The sequence below is a fragment of the Sorghum bicolor genome, chromosome 10 (assembly GCF_000003195.3).
Source record: "Sorghum bicolor cultivar BTx623 chromosome 10, Sorghum_bicolor_NCBIv3, whole genome shotgun sequence".
In the NCBI taxonomy this organism is placed as follows: Eukaryota; Viridiplantae; Streptophyta; class Magnoliopsida; order Poales; family Poaceae; genus Sorghum; species Sorghum bicolor.
The window spans coordinates 5396755-5416214 of NC_012879.2; the positions used below are offsets into that span (position 1 = coordinate 5396755).

The following is a 19460-nucleotide window of genomic DNA, read 5'->3' on the forward strand; positions in this document are numbered from 1 at the left end:
ACCGAGCCATATGAGTTTTATGGGGATGAAACTCCTCTCTCATCTGATGAAACTCCTTCATTTAATGATCCTACTAAGTCAGCAAATTTGCTTATGTGGCACCCTATTTAATGTGCATGACACTTCCATGAAACATGTATTAAGACTGGCCTTAGTGGGGGCAATCATGTGTCGTGTGCGTGCATACAAAAAGTACCGTGCGTGCGGCCGGATGGGGCCCACCAAGATTTGCACGTCCACGGTGGAACAGTTCTTGGTCTGGATAATTGCCTTTTATACAGAGCTGTGTAAATTAATCTGTGGTAATTAGAGGTGGCTGCCGATCAAAGGAAATGCGTGTTTGTGGTGTGGAACGCCATTTCTCTAAAAGCTAGTCTATGATCTGTATATATAGGCTATCTTTGGGGATATAGGGATCTTTCTAGCGTTGTTTTTGAATAGGAAACGAAGTTCAAAGGGTGGCGCAGATTCTTCCACACAATGCAAAGAGATCAATTTGACAAACTCTATTCTCCACTCTAGATTGTTGCAATCTAAAAATAAAATTTATATAGAGGTGGGTCAAACAGTCTCATAACTAATTAAGAGTGCATAGGCTATAGAGCGTCCATATATGTTCTTGAGGCTAATCAGGGTAACTATGAAATTTAGCAAAAAGGTTATTAATTGAGTCCGTCTATAGAACACTTGAGTGTTTATGGTTCCGAAACACTCAATTTTTTTGTTCTTCACGCCTTCTTCCTCCTCTCGACACGTTGTCTCGCCGCCCACCCACCATCCTGCCACGGCGACCTCCTCCTCCCTCCTCCCCCCCCACCGTTGTCATGGCCATGGCTACCCTCGCTTAACCTGGCCCGGCCACCTCCTCCGACACACACTTGATCCAACCCACACCACCTGACCTGTCTATCCCCCCAAAAATCTCTTCTAAGCCCATGATTGAATAAGGTCAGTAATGGCGTAATGCCAGACCATCACAGCTTTGCCGTATGCTGTTATGGTGCTACGTGGTTAATTATGCCATCGATTATGCAAAAGTGATAAGATGATAAGGGCATTAGATGGAACGCACTGGACAAATGCATGCCGTGTTAATTTCTGTGGTTGGCCTGATCCATTTATTTACTTGTTTTGCAAAAGGGTAGTACCATCTTTTGTACGAAAAAGAACAAAAAGACAAACCAAGTGCAGTATGAATTAGAAATCACTGGGCTAGTTACAATCACATCAATCTTTCCGTGTTGGTGTGTGATGCCTGAAACAGTGTTCTAGTCTATATGGACAGTTGAACACTTTAGCATCATATACACATACACATCATTCCAATCAAGCTGTTGATGCATACGTTTTTCAGTTCCCTACATTTTTCATGTGATGATTCTTGTAAAATTTCTATATTTTACATTCCAAAGGTGCTCTAAGTGTATGCATGTGTGGGTGGTTTAGTTTGCCCCCAGCAGGCAAACTCGCCTTGGGAGGATATGAACCAAACAAACAAGTCTATAGTATCAGACCAACTAGTGTGGTGGCCTACGCGTAATTGCAAAGCTAGTATTATATATGAGTGCAGTGCAGTTATATTTATATATGTATCATAGATTGTATTATCCTGATTTTTTAAGAAATATTTACTTTATCTTACCACCGCTATTATACACCTGCTCTTTTAAAGGAAAAATTCAGACATGGATTCGTCACTACTATGAAGAAAGTTTGCGGTTTTTTTTTAACTTTACCGTCATCACTTTGCTCTTTTTCACATGAATATCTACTCTGCACTCATTCTCTATTGCAATTGATTTTCCTTTTTGTCGGGAGATCACCTTCCATCAATTGTGTGGCTGTGCCTTTCAAGTTGCCTTCCTAACGATAAATAAGCTGAGTGCAACAACATGCATGTATCTTATCTTCTTGTATTGTTTTCATTGCCATGCCGCGTGTTTATTATCGGTGGCTGCTTGTGTTATGTTTCCCTAACTCGTTTAATTTTATTTGCACCTAGCTATGTGTACATTCTTATGTTTTATTATACATCAAATTACCAAGTAGTTTAATATAAATAGGTATAGGAATACTTTGGGTTAGATTTTTATTGGCATTTTGTGGTTGTGGATGATTATTGGAAATTAAGTAGAGATAGGGTTGTTATTGGGTTGATTTTTACTCCTCCCATTCCAAAATAAGTGCACACATCTTGCTTCTTGAGAAGTCAAACTCTTTTAACTTTGGTTAAACATATACAAAATAATACCAATATTTGTATCTCCAAATGAATTTATTATAAAAGTATATGTTCCAATGTCAATCTAATTAATATATGGTACTTGTTATATACATCATAAACATGATTATTTTCAAATATATACTTAGTCAAACTTAAAAATGATGATTGACTTTTCAAAAGCGAGCAAATGGTGGGTAATTTTTTATTATTATATTATTATAAATAGGGTTTTTTTCACTCCGTAATGTAATGACCACATCTGTCTATCGCTTTCTTTATTGTCATATAGCCAAGTTGACTGAGGTAAAGCTGGCACTGGCAGGCGTGCTGATTAAAAAGCCTAATTGATCTCCACGATAAGAACACGGAAGTTCCTGTCAAACCTCGAACATCAGTATACAAATGTTGTTGGTGGTGAAGAGGGCATTACATTCGTACAATCAATTATCATACATGATGATCATCAGATGCATCGAACAGTGTAGCAGTAGTCGACTACATACAGTTGGTCGGGTACTACTGGGGGTTTATTTATGATTGATCGCGAGCACCTGAATAATGACCTAACTCAAGAGCCTTTTCGCTTCCTACACTACACCACCGCTAATGGAGTCCTACATGTTTGCACAACAACAAGATTAATCATACCGAGTGCCCTTCTCCATCGCATAATTAACAACTCAAAGAATCAGCACTACTTGGTTCAGTAGTAGGCGACTCCCAACCATGGAAATAAACAAATCAATGGTGGTAACCAGCCGCTAGCCGGAGGTGAGAGAGACGACGACCGAGATCGATCGAATCCAGCCACCACCACCCACCCTAACCACGGAAAACAGTGGCGGCTCTGCAGCACTCCGGCCGTACCCGATGTTTCCTGGCGGCGCGTGCGTGCATGCACTAATGGATTTACCCTAAACAATTCGTGGCATTGCATTGGTTGCTTCAGTTGGAGAAGAACGAGTCCTTGGTCGAGAGCGAACGGCCGCCGCCGTGCCGGGCGAGGTCCTCTTTGAGCAGTGTGATCTCGTGGCAGACGTCCGCCATGGTGGGCCGCAGCGCCGGCGAGTGCTGCGTGCACACGAGCCCGAGCTCGATCAGCTCGACGACCACCACTTCGGCCTCCTCGGGCGGCGCCCGCTCTCGCCACGGCGCGTGCGCCAGGACGGCGGCGACGTCGTGCGGGTAGTGCCGCCTCACCCAGTCGTGCAGCGTCAGCCCCTCCTGGAAGATCACGTCCGTCGGCCTCTTCCCCGTGATGAGCTCCAGAAGCATCACGCCGAAGCTGTACACGTCGCCCTGCGTCGACGGATGCCCTCCCAATCCATACTCTGATTAACACAAATCACAGGATCAATTAATTAGTGCACGATCTTGAAATTAACTAATTATAAGCATGCATGTACATATCATCGTACGCATGCATGCATATACACGTAACACGTACGTGTGGGCGAACGTACCAGGTGCGATGTACCCAACCGAGCCTTGCAACAGTCCGGTGATGGAGTTGCACGGGGCGGACTCGTCGCTGGTGCTGCTGGCTTCGCCGACGGCGCCGGCGACGAGCCGCGCGATGCCGAAGTCCGATATCACGGCGCGCATCTCGTCGTCGAGGAGGACGTTGCTCGGCTTCAGGTCGCAGTGCACGACCCTGACCGGCGCGTAGTGGTGCAGGTACGCCATCCCCTCGGCGACGTCGCTCACGATGCCCATGATCTGGACGAAGTCCAGGACGCCGCCGCCGCCACCGGCGCCGGCATTGTCCCCGTGAGGCGGGTAGAGGAGGCCGTCGAGGCTGCCTCTCGGCATCAGCGGCAGCACGAGCGCGTTGAAGCTGGCCGTGCTGCAGGTGGTGATCACCCGGACGAGGTTCTTGTGCCGCGTCCGCTTCAGCACCTCGCACTCCCTCTTGAAGCTGCCGGAGACCTCGCCGCCGCCCTTCGGGTCCAGCACCTTCACGGCGACGCGCGCGCCGTCGCGGAGCGTCCCCTCGTACACGCGCCCGAAGCGGCCGGCGCCGATCAGACACTCCTGGACGAAGCCGCCGGTCGCCTCCGAGAGCTCCCGGTGCGATATCCTCGGGTGCTCCCTCTCCGCCGCCTGGTCCTCGACGTCGACGAGGCGCACCGACTGACGCCCCGACCGCTTCGCCCTCGCGGCCACCATGGACCGGCACCAGACCGCGCATAGCATGAAGGACACGGCGGCGACGATGCCAGCGACGGCGAGTACCATCGGACGCCGCCGGCGACGCGCACGCTTCGGCGGCTCGCACGTGGCGATGCCTGGAACGTAGCCGCAAAGGCCGGGGTTGCCTCGGAACGCCTCCGCCGAGAGGTTCGCGAGCACGCCGGCGTGTGGTACCACGCCGGAGAAGTTGTTGTACGAGAAGTTCGCCTCCCGGAGCGACGTGGACAGCAGCAGGGATCCCGGCAGGGGTCCGGACAGGGCGTTGCGCGACACGTCGAGCACCTGCAGGAACGGCAGCGCCGCGACGGACGCCGGGAGCGCGCCGCGCAGCGCGTTGCCCGAGAGGTTGAGGTACTCGAGCGCGACGCAGCTGCCGAGCTGCGACGGGATCGTGCCGGCGAGCCTGTTCGCCGACAGGTCGAGCGCCAGGATCATGTCCATCTTGCTGAGCTCGAGGGGCAGAGGCCCCTCGAGGTGGTTGTTGGACAGGTTCAGGTACAGCTTGAGGCTGCTCAAGGCGGCGACGTACGCCGGGATCGGGCCTTGCAAGCCATTGTAGGAGAGGTCCAAGATTTCCAGGTTGAGGCAATCTCCGAGGCTGGGAGGAATGGCGCCGGAGAGTTGGTTGTGGTGCAGCATTAGCCGCCTGAGCTGCGTCAGGTTGGAGAACGAGTCTGGGATCGCTCCGGCGAGACGGTTGCCGGAGAAATCGACGAGGCCGAGGTGTGGCATCTCGCCGATGGATTTCGGGATCTCGCCGGAGAGGAGATTGTTCGACAGGTACAGCCGCTCGAGCAGGCGCATGTGCGACATCTCCGGCGGGATGGAGCCATTGAGCAGGTTGTTCGAGAGGTTGAGGTACGTGAGGTTGACGAGGCCGGATATGTTGGGCGGGATGGAGCCCGAGATAGCGTTATCCTCGAGGTGGAGTTGCCGGAGCCCACGCGGGAGCTCACCGGCAAACGGCGGCAGCCGCCCGCCGAGGTCGTTCCCGGCGAGCTCGAGTTCCTGCAGGCGAGTGCAGTTCCTCAGGGAGCGGAAGAAGGGGTCGAGGTCGGTGTTGCCGCCGTGGCTGGAGAGGTTGTTGTACGAGAGGTAGAGGTACTGGAGCCGCGGCAACCTGTCGAACACCTGCGACGGCAGCTCGCCGGCGAGGTAGTTGGACTCGAAGTCGATCCACTCGAGCAAGGAAGAGTTTGCCAGCGCCGGCGGGATCGCGCCGGACAGATCGTTCGACCAGAGGAGGAGGAACCGGAGGCTGGGGAGGCGGCAGTTGGCGGCGTACGGAATGTCGCCGGCGAGGGAGTTGTTGGCGAGGTCTAGGTACTGCAGCGCGGAGCAGTTGCAGAAGAGCGTCTCCGGGATGCTGCCGGAGAGCAGGTTCCCGCTGAGGTCGAGGAAGTAGAGCCTCTGAAGGAGGCCGAGGCCGGCGGGGACCGCACCCTCGAGGAGGTTGTTCGTCAGGCTGAGCTGCGTCATGGCCGAGAGCGCGGCGAGCTCCGGCGGGATCGTGCCGGCGAAAGCATTGTTGGAAAGATCGAGCACCGTGAGGAAAGACAGCCGCGCCAGCGCCGGCGAGATCACCCCGCGGAGCTCCTTCCCGCTCAGCACTAGCTGCGTGACACGCCGCCGGCCTGGGCCGCCACACGTGACGCCCGTCCAGTTGCAGAACCCCGGCGAGCGGCCCCAGTCCACGAGGGCGCGGCCGGGGTCCGCCGAGACGTTGGAGAGGAACGCGAGGAGCGCGGACCGGTCGGCGTCGGCGTCGGGCACTGCAGGCGGTCGTGCGGTGGCGGCGGCGGCGACAGCGATCGGCACGATGAGACCGACGTGAAGGATGATGATTGGGATGAGCAGTTTGGCGGCCATGGTGGTGGCCGAAAGGGCAGTGGCGACGGCGACGAGGCGGATGTGGTGACCATTGATAGCAACGTCTGCTACAATGCCGTGGGTTTTATGGTGAACAGGGGCCGCGCGCGCGCGGAGGAGCCTGGAGAAGATACGAGGAAGGGGAAAGAGAAAAGGCGGGAAGGTGGCTGCCTAACTGCAGTTGAAACTTGAAAGGGGCAGCGGATTAGCTAGCTTTGGCGCCAAATGTTTGACTTGAGATCAAGGGATGAGTTTTTTTTGTGATTGATCATTTGAGATAGCCCACCTGGAGATTTCACAGTTGTTCCCATGGATGTCAACACATAGATTAGTTTTGCTTATCAAGTTATCACTGAAGGCACGTGTCAAGCAATCCATGGCCGTGAGTTTTGTTTCTCCAAGCCATTATTAGTGGATATCCTATACACTAGTAAACGTCCAAACAAAGGTTATTGTTCACACCACATATCGAAGAACAAATGGTAATGATAAGCCAGTTTCATCAAGATCATTGAAATCAAAAGATGACAAATACTATCACATTACATTTCTTAGGAGGAGGCGAGCAGCCAACCTAATCTAGTATATATTGAATTCCAATGTTTATGGAGATGGTCTAGTAAAGGAAAACAGAGATAGAGTTAGGGTAACCATGTATCTGGTTGTCTTTGGATTTCAAGAATAGCTCGACAAAGAAGCTTCAACAAGTGCCTCCTCCTCACCCGATGTTTCCTCCTCCAATCCTCTACATCCGATGTCGCCTCCCTCGCCCGGTACATGGTTGTGAAGGAGCGGCGGAAGAAGAGAAAAGAAAAGACAGTCGGTCCCACACGTAATTAGTATTTTAAAGATTTTAGAGAATTGGTTTTAGATAGTGCTGCTGGAAACAATTAATGCCTCCAAAAAATAAGAGTGCTACCTAAACAAGCAAGCAAGAGATCTGTTTTAGATAGTATTGTTAGAGATGTTCAGCTAATTTGGTCCTAGTTGGTAACATTTCGACCACTTGCACCGTATAAAGAATTCAAAATGGGAGCTAGTACATAACCATCCGTATTATATTTTTGCTGGAATTGCATCATGTGGCAAATAAACCTCCCTTTCAATCGAACCCTAATCAACAAAGTCGATGTTTGCTCTTTTTCAACTGTGAAAGTGAAACCATGCAAACCAATTAATTCAACCACACACGCAATCTTACACAAACTAGAAGTCGGCCCGGCCGATCCCGACGGCTTCAAGGGCTGCTAGCTGCTCCTGCACTAGTGTTAAATTAAAGCCCTAATAACACGCGTGCGCATGATCATCGTCGTCTATGGGTGGTGACGATCGAGTCGGATAATCAGATTTGGGTGGGATTAAGCCCTAACACGCGTGCCATTAGAGGCGCTTAAACTATGATTTGCATGCTGCGTCCACGAAACAAAGTCATTCGTCACGCTCACACACTGATACTATACGGTACGTTTCCATCATCTCCTGTTATTGTGCTTTGCTACGTCATCATCTGGGCAAGTTTACGTTGGTGCGTGTCGTGTGTGTGTTTGTGTGTTGCGGTGTGACGCGGCGAACCGTTGACACTGCATGCACCGTACAAGCAGGGGCTGGTGCTGGTGCGGTTGGGGAGGCTTGTCTTCGGCCGGATGGGTGATCCGGACCTGGACGGGACATGCAACCAAAGCTTGTCACTGACCGGCCGGCCGATCGAAGACACCGAAAGCTGCGAGTCACTTCAACTCTCTGCATGCAGCTAAAAACAAAAAAAGTCGCATGACGCCATGACGTGATCGATCCAATACTGAAGCAGGCAAGGAGCCACATATAGCGAAAGTGGCAAGGGAGCTAGATGAGGCTGTCTCACGTGCTGTTGCTGGTACGTGTCGTCCTGTCCAGGAAATGGCCAACACGCCAAGAGTGGTGAAAGGGCCGGGGACCTAGCTAGTAGCTAGTTGGGATAAGTGTTGCAAAGTGCATGGTCAAAGAACAATCACACTGTAAATCAACTGATTTAGATACAGGCAATATCATGAGGTATATCTAATTAACGCAGTCCAGATCGATCGCTCGATCTCCATGGACCATCCATCCATTTTTGCTGTAACGATTTTTTAGCCTCACGCACACGATCAACTGACATCTAATCATCTAGGTATAGGTCCCCGAACCCCGATGAGAAGATTAGTGAGGATATCCCTTGACCATTAGTAAATAATTACGATCTCGGAGAAAAAAAAAGACCATTAGTAAAAAATTTGCAAGTCAACGGTGTTAAAAAAAAATAATTTGCAAGTAAACACATCACGCTGTGCCGCGTTCAATGCTGATGTTATCGGAGGGAGTGGTGTTCGAGTCTGACAGGCTGCCTGAACGATATTTACGGAGGCCAGAAAACGACCGAGGAGAAGTTACTTGAGTGGAAGGTGAAAAATGATCATGGAATGTGGAGACCAAACTTGTAAAAATGATAGCGACAAGCATGGGGAAATATCTTTGAGACCTTTTTTTCTCGAATGATGTGTGTCGTTTTTTCACTAAAATGGAAAAAGGGTCTCATTGGTTAGGTGTCAAAACTTATCTAACTATAATAAAGACATGCCTATAAAATTGGCTGTTGATTGATTTATTACCAATTGGCACACCAATTTATATGGCCAAAATCATGGTAGGGCAACCAGAAACTTCCTCAATCTCATAAGAGGCAAAAGTGCTCATTGCTATATATGTCATGACACTAAAACAAATGTATTCCTATGTTTTTTTTTTTTTGCCCTAACTTTGGCAAGCTCTGATTTTGACGTGTTTTGGCTTATCATGATTTTGGCTCGACAAATTTTGGAACCCAACGCCCAAAATACAAGGAAAGGCCAGTGAGCAGCTCCCATACAGTAGATGTATAGCTTAAATTTTAGACAACTTGGCCTCCACCACACACTGACACACTTCCTGGTATTTGTCAAGGATAACTGGATAAGTGACCTCATGAGTTGCTGTAGCAGTGATGAAAACACAAATTCTCAATCTCACTGCATATTTCTATTAAAGAATCCTTACTAAAATAATGTGCCGAAGCTCTCTTGCTGCTTATTTCAGGAAAATGACACCAAGGGTATGTCTAGAAAGTAAAAGGCTTACCTGGTCTCAATAAAAGAGTGTATCCAACATAACTTTTTTTTAAAAAAAAAAAAGGACGAAGGATATATGTAGTTGCCACTTCCTAACTGAAAATTCAATCAGCATATAAAGAAAATACCAATTTAATATTAGACATTAAAAACAATAAACTAGTCAAGTAATCAAGTAAAAGTTAAGCGCACAACATCAGTGCTTAGTGCCCACTCTTCAAAATGCACGACTAATAGGAAAAAGAAAAGGAACAAAAAGGGTCTCCTAAAAGTTGTTTTAAGAGATTGCCTCTAATAAGTTGTTTTTAGGAGAGTACATAAAACCAAATATATACGAGAACACTATTGTAGCAAATTACTGAAAATTTGTCTCCTATAATTCTTTAGGGATAGGAGATAGTGCATTTTCTCCTTTCTTTAGGGGAGAGAGGGCTGTTTTTAGGAGGTCTTAAAGATTATAGGTACATAAGATGAGATAGGAGTACATTTATCTCCTTAAATGATATTCCCTTTATTCCAAATTATAAGACGTTTTGGCTAGTGTTTGCTTGTTGTTGTGCTATGCACTTAGATATATACATGACTTCTAGATTCACCAATGTAACAAGAAAAGGCAAAAGGATCAGGATAGTACCTCTCCATTTCAGGTTTATCACCAGCTAATACATATGCCAATTGTGTGCCACAATCTCAGGAACAAATTAAGCATGTTCTTGTGGAGGCTGCTGCAATAGCTTTGCAGTCTTCGACAGCAATGAGTCATTTACCATGGGTCCATCGGAAGATGCTTGTATCTCTGAACTATGAAGTCCTCTAGAGTGCAAATAATACAGATCACACAGATGCAACACAGCAGCATTTCATATCTTTTTCCAAGTCCAGATCATTTATTGCGGACATCAGAAATCACACCTTGTGCATAGAAAAGACTATGGTGCGATGTTTAGAATACAGTGCTGTGACGCTGATGCAAATTTATTCTTAGGCTCACGGTAAGTCGGTAACACATGGTATCAGTTCCATGGCAACAAAAACTATTCTGTAGTTCTGTCCCCTGTTTTAGGGGAGAATCAGTACCAAGCACCAACAGGGCCAATAAATAAACGGCTACAGTAACCGGCACCAGTAGCTCTGATACATAAATGGCTATAGCAAGTGGAAGAACAAGCCGGGTTGAACAATGGTTGATTTGGGTGCTTTGGGATGTTCATCTCTTGAATCAGTTGTGATAGTACAGATTACATGTCGCTATGTGTACTGGATTGCACAGGCATTGGGCTCCCAGCCAAGAATGATTTGATTAGTGTGAGAGCCTGTTTGGGTCGATGAAGAGGAACTTCATGACCTGCTCCCCTCACGGTCACAAAATTGAGTCCCTTATACCCTTGAGTCCATCCACCGACCTATTTGAACACATAATAATCAGAAATTGGGAATAGATGATGGGTACTCCAAAGAAGAACTTGTTTTTGGAAGAAGAAATAAATAAACGATAGTAATGAATTCTGCAGAGCGAACACCAGTAAAATACAGTGGATCCCAATTGAAAAGGAAAACACTACAAGTAGCATGTGGCAATATTTAGGAATTTCCCATCTGACCTAGGTGGTCAAGTAGGGTATGTACAGACTTCTACAGCTAAGACCATTGTTAGAGTAACGCCTAGGTTTAGATCCTAACCCTAGCCGCCACCGCTCCCGCACCGCGCGCCCCTGGGGAGAGGTCGATCTCCACTGGGGGCAGCGCCCCTGTTTAGGCGCCCGATCCTATTGATCCGGCTGCCATCGTTGTCACAGCAGATCGGGATCTCCCCTACGTCATCGTCGGGCTGTTGCCGCCACCTCGTCTCTAGGCTCGCCGCCGGTTGTCGCCGTCAACACCTGATCTTCATCGCATGGAGGCAGATGGATCTCGCCCTGTCTCGTGCCACCGTGGTGGGGGCCATGACCGGCCACACGCCTCGACCCTGCGCTGCCATGGATGCAGACAGATCTGGCGTGTCGCTGTTGTCGAGTGGATCTGCCCATCTCCACCTTGTCGATCCGCGTTTGCGCCTTCGACCCGTGCATGTTTGTGGCCCGCTATGCGCCTTGCGCTGCCTGATCGATCACACCGCCGTCGTCGTGTCGTCTTGCTGGTTACACCCGATCTCCTGCTGTTGTATCTTTTTGGTTTGCCGATCACTGATCGGGATTGAGTGACCCACCACCCGTTGACCTCGCGCGTTCTATTTCGGCATCAGCATCGACTTCATCAAGTACTACGGGCATCTTCTCCGAGCAACAGGGCTACTGTTGTGTCGCCTTATTGGGTCGTAGCACCGCCGTCCGTGTGTCCGCTTCGCCGTTACATCTACATCGTCGTCACCTGTACATCGACGACTGTGCTGCACAATCTTTGTTGCGCCATCCGTCTGCACAAGGTCTTTGTCCTTCTGATTGGGTCTTCGTCATCGAGCTCCCATTACCCACGTCGTCGCTAAGACCTACTCGCCGACTTGTCTTCTACCGTATTGCTTCTTCTTCGTCCAGCACAACCACATGGTTAGCCCCCCTCCCTTGTACGCTCAGTATTGGCAACACCCACGCGTGCTTTCGTCCCTGACGCGTTGCTAGATCTGGCAAATCCAACTGCACCTCGGCGCTCAGGCGGCTTGACTGCATCGACTTCGGTATCGACCCTCCTGTTCCCACCCCGTCTGCCTTGATTGCGTCATTGCCTTTCTTCTATGTCTATGACGACTTTGACTGCATCAACTTTGGCATCGCCCCCTCCCATGACGATTGCCTCAATGTGTCTCCATCATTACCATGGCACCCCTAGTGCGCCTGTAGCTCCATTGACACGGCAACCCGACCACAACTACGTCGACCTCGGCCATCTGTAGCACGGTTTCTTCGACCACGGCTACTGCGCCCTCACGCTTAGCTACCTCGACATCGGCATAAAGGGCTATTCCCTTGCATGAGGACTCATCGGCTTCTTCTCCAGCCACAACATACGCGGAGCGTCAACTATTATGATTGCGTGGGGATGTTACTTATCAGCTTCTTCTCCAGTCTCACCGTCTGTAGCGCTCCCGTTGTGACTGCGGGGGGGTGCTAGAGTAAATAGGAATAGTACCACATTGTGTACCCACATGAGGTGTTAGTCCTATGTATCTTATATAATCAGCCCATGAGGCCCAATGCAATATATCCAATATTCCACCAATTATATTCTCTTCAACCATGTGTGCAATTGCTTATGCTTAACAGACTCAATGAAAGGTTAGCACACCCTATGATATGTCTGAAACAAAGTAGATGGGGCATCCTTTGAATTAAAAAGGCTTAGGAATGCCAAATGTAGATTGTGGAACTTCTTTCCTAAGGAGCTAGAGTTCTATGTCCAGTGGTTCCATTCCCTAGCATTAATTTCTCATGGTTTGAGTAGCATTCAAGGGACAAACTATAGAACTGCCTGTAGTGAATTGTGCACACTGCACATTGCTACGGATATATTTATGTAAAGTTAAAACTTGTAATTTGACAAATGTAAGTTAAGCTTTTGCTATCAAAACATAATTTAGTCCCAAATATACATATGGATATGGTTCATAAAAATGAATTGCACAGGGAAGAGGTGCCATAGCTGCAGATGTAAAAATGTAAGGCAGAGGTAATGGATGCAAAACAACAATATTTGATGGATTACATAATTATTATTTCCTTATCTTTTAGCAAAGAATGGACAACATAACTCTGTGATGGCATTAATTTGTTCAAATTTATTGGTTAGAGAGATACTGAGAACAAAAAAATGCAGAAACGCAACACAAATTGAACATGCACAGCTTCTAGTCCTATTGAAGACCCATAAGCTGAGGTGAGGAAGGACCTACCTCACCGTCATCGTCGTACCAAGCATGCCATGGAGTTATTGTTGGAAGCTTGAGAGCATCGATGCTGTATCTAGTTGAAGTCACTGGAATCACTGCATCTGTATCTCCACTGGAAAAGTTTGGGGGGGAAATAAGAACGAGAAAAATCCATACCTTTCATTGATGTAATACTTTTGTTTGCAATTTTTATGCATAAATAAACTGGTTATTTACAACAAATTTACACCCAATTTTTCTGGATGAGCTAAGAAATCAAAGCAGTTCTTTTTTTAGAACAAGCAAAACTGATTCTTAAAACTCAGTAAAAGACATATAAGAACTATGTTTGGGTGGGGTAGCAACTTGTCCTTCAAAACTTAGTATTAGGAATCACCTGAACACCCATATACGAAGGCCATACTGTATAAGCTCATGATATATATGCAGCACAGATCTTTCACAGTCCCCCCAATGAGTATTAACAGCTTCACTGTAGGATTGACAGGACCAAAATATATTATAATATTAAAAGAGCAGACAACAAAAGAAAAAGTTTCCAAATGACCAAATATGCTTATCAGTGTTTTGTGTCATCGATATTCATTAATACAATTCAGTTAGTATGAACTATGAAATAACCATGAGAAATGAAAAACTCAATCCAAGTAATGTATATTCATATTGAAAAGCATAAACATGTTACAGTAGAATTGCTTATATAATCACCCAGATCCAAAAATTATTCTTGTGGCAGTAATAAGATCAATAGCCATACGGTATGCAGTGGATTAGTGGAAAGTAAAATAGATAACCTTTTCAAAATGAACGGTGCAATTACAAATAAAAAAACAAGAACTTGTCAGCAAAGAAGCAAATTTATAAGATGAATCACTTGTTAGTTCATCATCAAGGATTCACGATCCAACATGTCAGGGTAATGACAACATCAGATGTCTAATACAATCATAAGAGTTACCTGCAGGTCTCCCATTTTGATTTTCCAATGACTGGATTAACATGAAGTGCCTTCTGAACCTCAGCTAGATTGAAGTATACAATTGAATGCTTCTCAGTGCATGGATCATACTGCTCTCCCATTTTTCCAGCAGACTATTAAAAGAAATCATGTCAAAAGATATGTGGAACTGTCAGCTCCCGAACGATAACAGTTTAAATGTAAGATGTTTCCATTCACATTATCACACACAGAATCAACCGTATAGATGAGGGTTCACACATTGAAGCTAAAACTGCGCATCCAGGCCAGAACTAGATGTCAGACTGAATCCAATACATGCCACCAGATTGTGGTGACTTCCAATTTGTCCTTTTAAATTTTGTATCTTGCTTTAAGCATTCTGCCTCATCTAACATTAATAATGTTCTATGTAATCCATTTAAACCGTATCCATGTTGTGGTGACTTCCAATTTGTCCTTTTAAATTTTGTATCTTGCTTTAAGCATTCTGCCTCATCTAACATTAATAATGTTCTATGTAATCCATTTAAACCGTATCCATGTTGTGGTGACTTCCAATTTGTCCTTTTAAATTTTGTATCTTGCTTTAAGCATTCTGCCTCATCTAACATTAATAATGCTCTATGCAATCCATTTTAAACCATATCCATGTAGCCCAAATCTCCTTGTTTGGTAATTTCTGGACCCCGATCTGGGATACCGGAATTAGGATGGGACTGTAAACTAGACCCACCCAAGTGATTCCTTTTCCCTCTAGTTAATGCAAGTCAAAGTTGCACCTAAACGGGGAACTCCTTTGAGAATTTTAAAGTTAAAAAAAAAGACTAACAGTGAATCTAAAACTACAGTGATCCTTTTCATTTTTGTGAGAAAGCAACAGTCATGTAACTTACACATAAATATACAGCAGAGTCAAAATGTAGCAATATATCTTCAGTCTGTACTGTTATAACAAATAGGGTTGGTGGTAGCCTGGTAGGTTCTTCTACTTTCACCTTGGATTAATTTCTATGCATCTATTGATGTATGCATGTTGGTGTGGCATTAGGATTAACAATAGAGAATTCACATAATCTGATATATTAATCATTATGGTTTATTATATAAATTTACAAAATCAAATGTCTACATGTGTATGATGAATTTGAACACAAGCATTTAGGACTTACGATTGATTTTCATTGCAACGCATGTACTCCTGAAACTATGTACTATTGCTTGAGTTTTGGATTTCAGAAACTTACACGTAGCCTTTTCATCACTTTGTTCTTCGAGGAGGCAAAAGATGCATGGCATGTAGGTGTGAAGATGCTATATGAATCAATGTTTCCAGCTTCAGTGCTAGCAATATCAAGAATCTTATCACACTGTGGAGATGAATGCACAAAGGACTCGTAGTCACAGAAAACATTCAGCAGCTTGTATGTTTGATCAGAGATCAGGCCAGTAGTCCACATGAATTGAAATATTCCATAGTGGTCATGGAAATCATCAGTGAGAGCATTTCCTACCTGCATGAAATGACTCAATATAACGAAACAACACTATAATTCTGGTTCTGTGTGTTATGGAATAGTTCAAAATACATCTCAATACAGATACGAGCCAGCTATCAAATAAGATACTTTGATAACCAATAAAGCAAATAACACCCTTTGATAACCAATAAAGCAAAGCCAATGAGGAAACATAACAATACTAATTAGGATAACATCATATAAATGGGTAGCAGACAAGGGTCAGTCAACCATTGCATTAGCCCATCATACTAATAAGGTTAACATTGCACTTGATTTGCAAATCAAAAGTTTAAGGTTCTTTTATGACAAGAGCATAGGACATAAGGGACAACAAAAACTGCAAAGTAAATTATAAATATAACAAGAAATATCTAATTTAGTTGATGGTATTGGAGAAAAGGCAGAATTACCAAAAACATACCATGTAGCCCTTTAGATTAATTGATTTGTCACCAGTAGCCTCATGGTGCCTTTTTATGGCTTGAGCCAGTTGAGGAACATAGTGACCTAACCAAATTGGAGTTCCATCAAAGTTTTTCCATGTTTTTAGAAAAAAAATTGTTAATACACACAAAACATAATTTCATAGAAGGTACTCACCAGCATAACTCTCTCCTGTCAAATAAAATTCACGTTCCTTGTACTGAGGAAACCGTTCAAGCCACTTCAGTAAGAATGCCAATGAATCCGTGGCTGTAAAACATTGAGAGAACCAGTGAGCAAATTCTAATAAAATTTCATTCAGGATCAGGAATATCATGTTAATAAGATAATTTATAGTGCAGAGACTACAGTACCAGTTCTCGCATCCCCATTTTTTAAAGCATCATCAGAGGTGTTTGAATAGGAGTAACCAACACCAACAGGTGAATCAAGGAACAGCAAATTTGCAACTGCAAAATGAAAGACATTATTAACAAATTTGTCATTGAAGTAATGGAGTATAAAGGTGGAGTTAAACAGTGTATACAACTGCTATGCTACTCTTTTTCTTCTATCAAATGCCACACGGCTATCCTGCCTTACTCGAGAGAGAAAAATAGAGCTTATAAGTTTAGCTATAGAAAATAAACTTACAGTTTTACTAAAACAAGGAAGTTCTATAAGAATGAAACTAGAGTTTTATCCAATATGATTATGAGCACTTAGAAAAGGTTCATGAATCAATGGTCAAGTTGCACTTTGCATCTAACAGAGCTGAAATCAACTCCGTGACTAAATGCAAGAATTTGTGCTAATAAGGCTGAGCTTACAGTTTAAGGGAAGTTCCAAATTCAGGGGAAGAAAATAATTGGCAGGCATACTTGAAAACCTCTTTTCTTCTTTTTTGAAGTTTAGCTTTTACATAGTTCTGATCCTTCCCAGATTGTATATACAAGCCCACCAGTTTGTTTAACAAAAAGGCAAAGACCTAGAATGCTAAGCTATTGTAAAATGTAGTAAACTGCTACCTATGGAGCCTAACTGAGGTTAATTGTGTAATAGAAAAAAAGTTACAATTTACTGATAATATCGACAAACCAACAATCCATGGAGACCAGAAACAAAATGCTAAAGAAAAGACACATAACAGCACATGAAGAAATAAAAACTGGAAAACAGTGGTATTGTCTGTGAAGATATTTGTTTAATTGGATGGTACCTTTGTTCCAAGAATAAGGATTGACATGCACCCCCTTCCCATCTGCATTAACATGGAAAGGTCCTACTTCTTCTCCGAGTCCAAAAGCAATGGACGAGCATCCAGGCCCTGGAAGATTCACATGAAGTAATTTAGACCGTTTAATCGCACCGTCATATACATCAGATGAACTTCAGTAAAGAGGAACATAACCTGGACCGGATAAGTTTATCAATAGCCCAAGGGTAACCTTTTGCTGGCTAGTAAATCACTAGCAACCATTTGCATCAGATAAAGACAGCTGATCCAGCAATCTCATGCGCAATGCTACTTATCTTATATACTAGTTAACAAAAGAGTTGGGTGAAACTTAAAAGAGCTATCCACACAGTGGAGAAGTTTACGGCCCCCACAGGCATAAAAGATGCTGTAACTCCCAGCCGAAATCTAGTCCTGGTAAGAATGAGATACCATAAGCATCTCTACATGTACACACTGCGCACGCAAGACATCACTCTCAGCTCCCCTGTTCCAAAACAAGCTGGAGACCTCAGATGACCCACCCCCAAGTCGTCAAAAATGTGGTTGCCCCTGTTGCGTGTCGCCCCACCATCTCAATCAAGCATAAAAAATACACATCATCAGATGATTGATCCCTAAATCTCCCCCAAGTACCCATCAGACCCCAACAACCATCGCAGCAAGAAACGGATCACTAGTTAAAATAGTTAGGAGAGGAGAAGTTTTATGGCTCCTGCAGGAATAAAGGATCCTGTAACTCCCAAGCGAAATCATAATCCTGATAAGCATGAGAATGAGAATGAGATACCACAAGCATCTCTACATGTACACACTCGCACACAAGGCATCACTCTCAGCTCCCCTGTTCCAAAACAAGCTGGAGACCTCAGATCACCCACCCCAAAGTCACCAAAAATCCTTGGTTGCACCCTCACCCCACCATCTCAGGCATGAAAAACACACATCATCAGTCATCTGATAATTAACCGTCTTATCGCATTGTCGTACAACAGATGAACTTCAGTAAGGGGTAACCTTTTGCCTACTAGTAAATCACTAACAACCAGCTCCCCTGTTCCAAAACAAGCTGGTGACCTCAGATCACCCACCCCCAAGTCGGCAAAAATCCTTGGTTGCCCCGTCGCCCCACCATCTCAAATCAAGCATGAAAAATACACATCATCAGATGATTGATCCCCAAATCTACCCACCATACGAAACGGATCCCGCAGCAAACAAACAGAGCACCCTGTAGGCGGAGGCGGGTGAAGCCGTGAAGGGTAGGTAGCGCACGCACCTCCGTTGAGCCAGAGCACGAGGGGCTTGGACGCCGGGTCCTTGTCGGCCTCGAAGAACCAGTAGAAGAGCGCGGCGCCGCGCTGCTCGCTGACGGTCACGTACCCGGCGTACTGCGCGAAGCTGGTGTTGAAGGCCTGCCCGGGCACCCGCGGCACCCGGTCCCGCGCCTGCTCCTCCCGCCACTTGGCGCCCCCGGCGGCGGCGTCGGCGTCGGAAGCGGAGGCCGCGACGACGACGGCCAGGAGTAGGAGGGCGAGGAAGAGCTGCCCGGCGGATCGGGAGGCCATGGTAATCGTGGCGGCGACTCCGGCGCGGATAGCAGAGTAGCAGTGGACTGAATAGTCATTAGTACTACTAGCAGCGACCAATAACCAACGGTGCTCGTGCGGCAACCACGGGAGCAGCCGTTGCGGTTGAGTGACGCGCAAGCGAAGCGAGAGTGGTTTACTTGCGAAATATTTTGCAAAATGTAAATAGTATCAATTTTGTTTGTATTTAACAAATATTGTCTAATTATGGATTAACTAGGCTCAAAAGATTCGTCTTGTCAATTCCGACCAAATTGTGTAATTATTTTTTGTTTTTGTCTATATTTAATACTTCATGTATACATCTAAAGATTCGATGTGACGGGGAATATGAAAAATTTTGCAAAATTTTTAAAAACTAAACAAGGCCGGGTGCTTCCATTCTATGTGAGGATGATGATATAAATTGATAATCCGCGTGCCCACTAAGTCAAGAAACCCG

General features: G+C 45.7%; 2 protein-coding genes across 2 annotated transcripts; both read right to left on the reverse strand.

Annotated features, from left to right (window-relative positions):
* On the reverse strand, positions 2539-6363 carry LOC8065429 (putative leucine-rich repeat receptor-like serine/threonine-protein kinase At2g24130). The gene is made up of 2 exons (XM_021449179.1): positions 3688-6363; positions 2539-3555 (listed from the first exon to the last, which is right to left on the reverse strand). The coding sequence occupies exons 1-2, from the start codon at positions 6284-6286 to the stop codon at positions 3170-3172; spliced, it is 2985 nt and encodes a 994-aa protein (XP_021304854.1). The 5' UTR covers positions 6287-6363; the 3' UTR covers positions 2539-3169.
* On the reverse strand, positions 10267-19054 carry LOC110431041 (serine carboxypeptidase II-2). The gene is made up of 10 exons (XM_021449570.1): positions 18709-19054; positions 17412-17519; positions 16567-16662; positions 16370-16462; positions 16191-16276; positions 15494-15760; positions 14247-14380; positions 13665-13760; positions 13292-13400; positions 10267-10811 (listed from the first exon to the last, which is right to left on the reverse strand). Exons 1-10 carry the CDS (start codon positions 18995-18997, stop codon positions 10647-10649), a joined length of 1443 nt encoding a protein of 480 aa, XP_021305245.1. The 5' UTR covers positions 18998-19054; the 3' UTR covers positions 10267-10646.

Coding starts and splice junctions, on each gene's coding strand:
- LOC8065429 (XM_021449179.1), bottom strand. CDS start 6,286: ATGGCCGCCAAACTGCTCATCCCAATCATCATCCTTCACGTCGGTCTC. Junction 3,556..3,687: donor GGTTGGGTACATCGCACCTG/GTACGTTCGCCC, acceptor TGTGTTAATCAG/AGTATGGATTGGGAGGGCAT.
- LOC110431041 (XM_021449570.1), bottom strand. CDS start 18,997: ATGGCCTCCCGATCCGCCGGGCAGCTCTTCCTCGCCCTCCTACTCCTG. Junction 14,381..15,493: donor AAGTGATGAAAAGGCTACGT/GTAAGTTTCTGA, acceptor TTCTTTTAATAG/TCTGCTGGAAAAATGGGAGA. Junction 10,812..13,291: donor GGTACGACGATGACGGTGAG/GTAGGTCCTTCC, acceptor GTGTTCAAATAG/GTCGGTGGATGGACTCAAGG.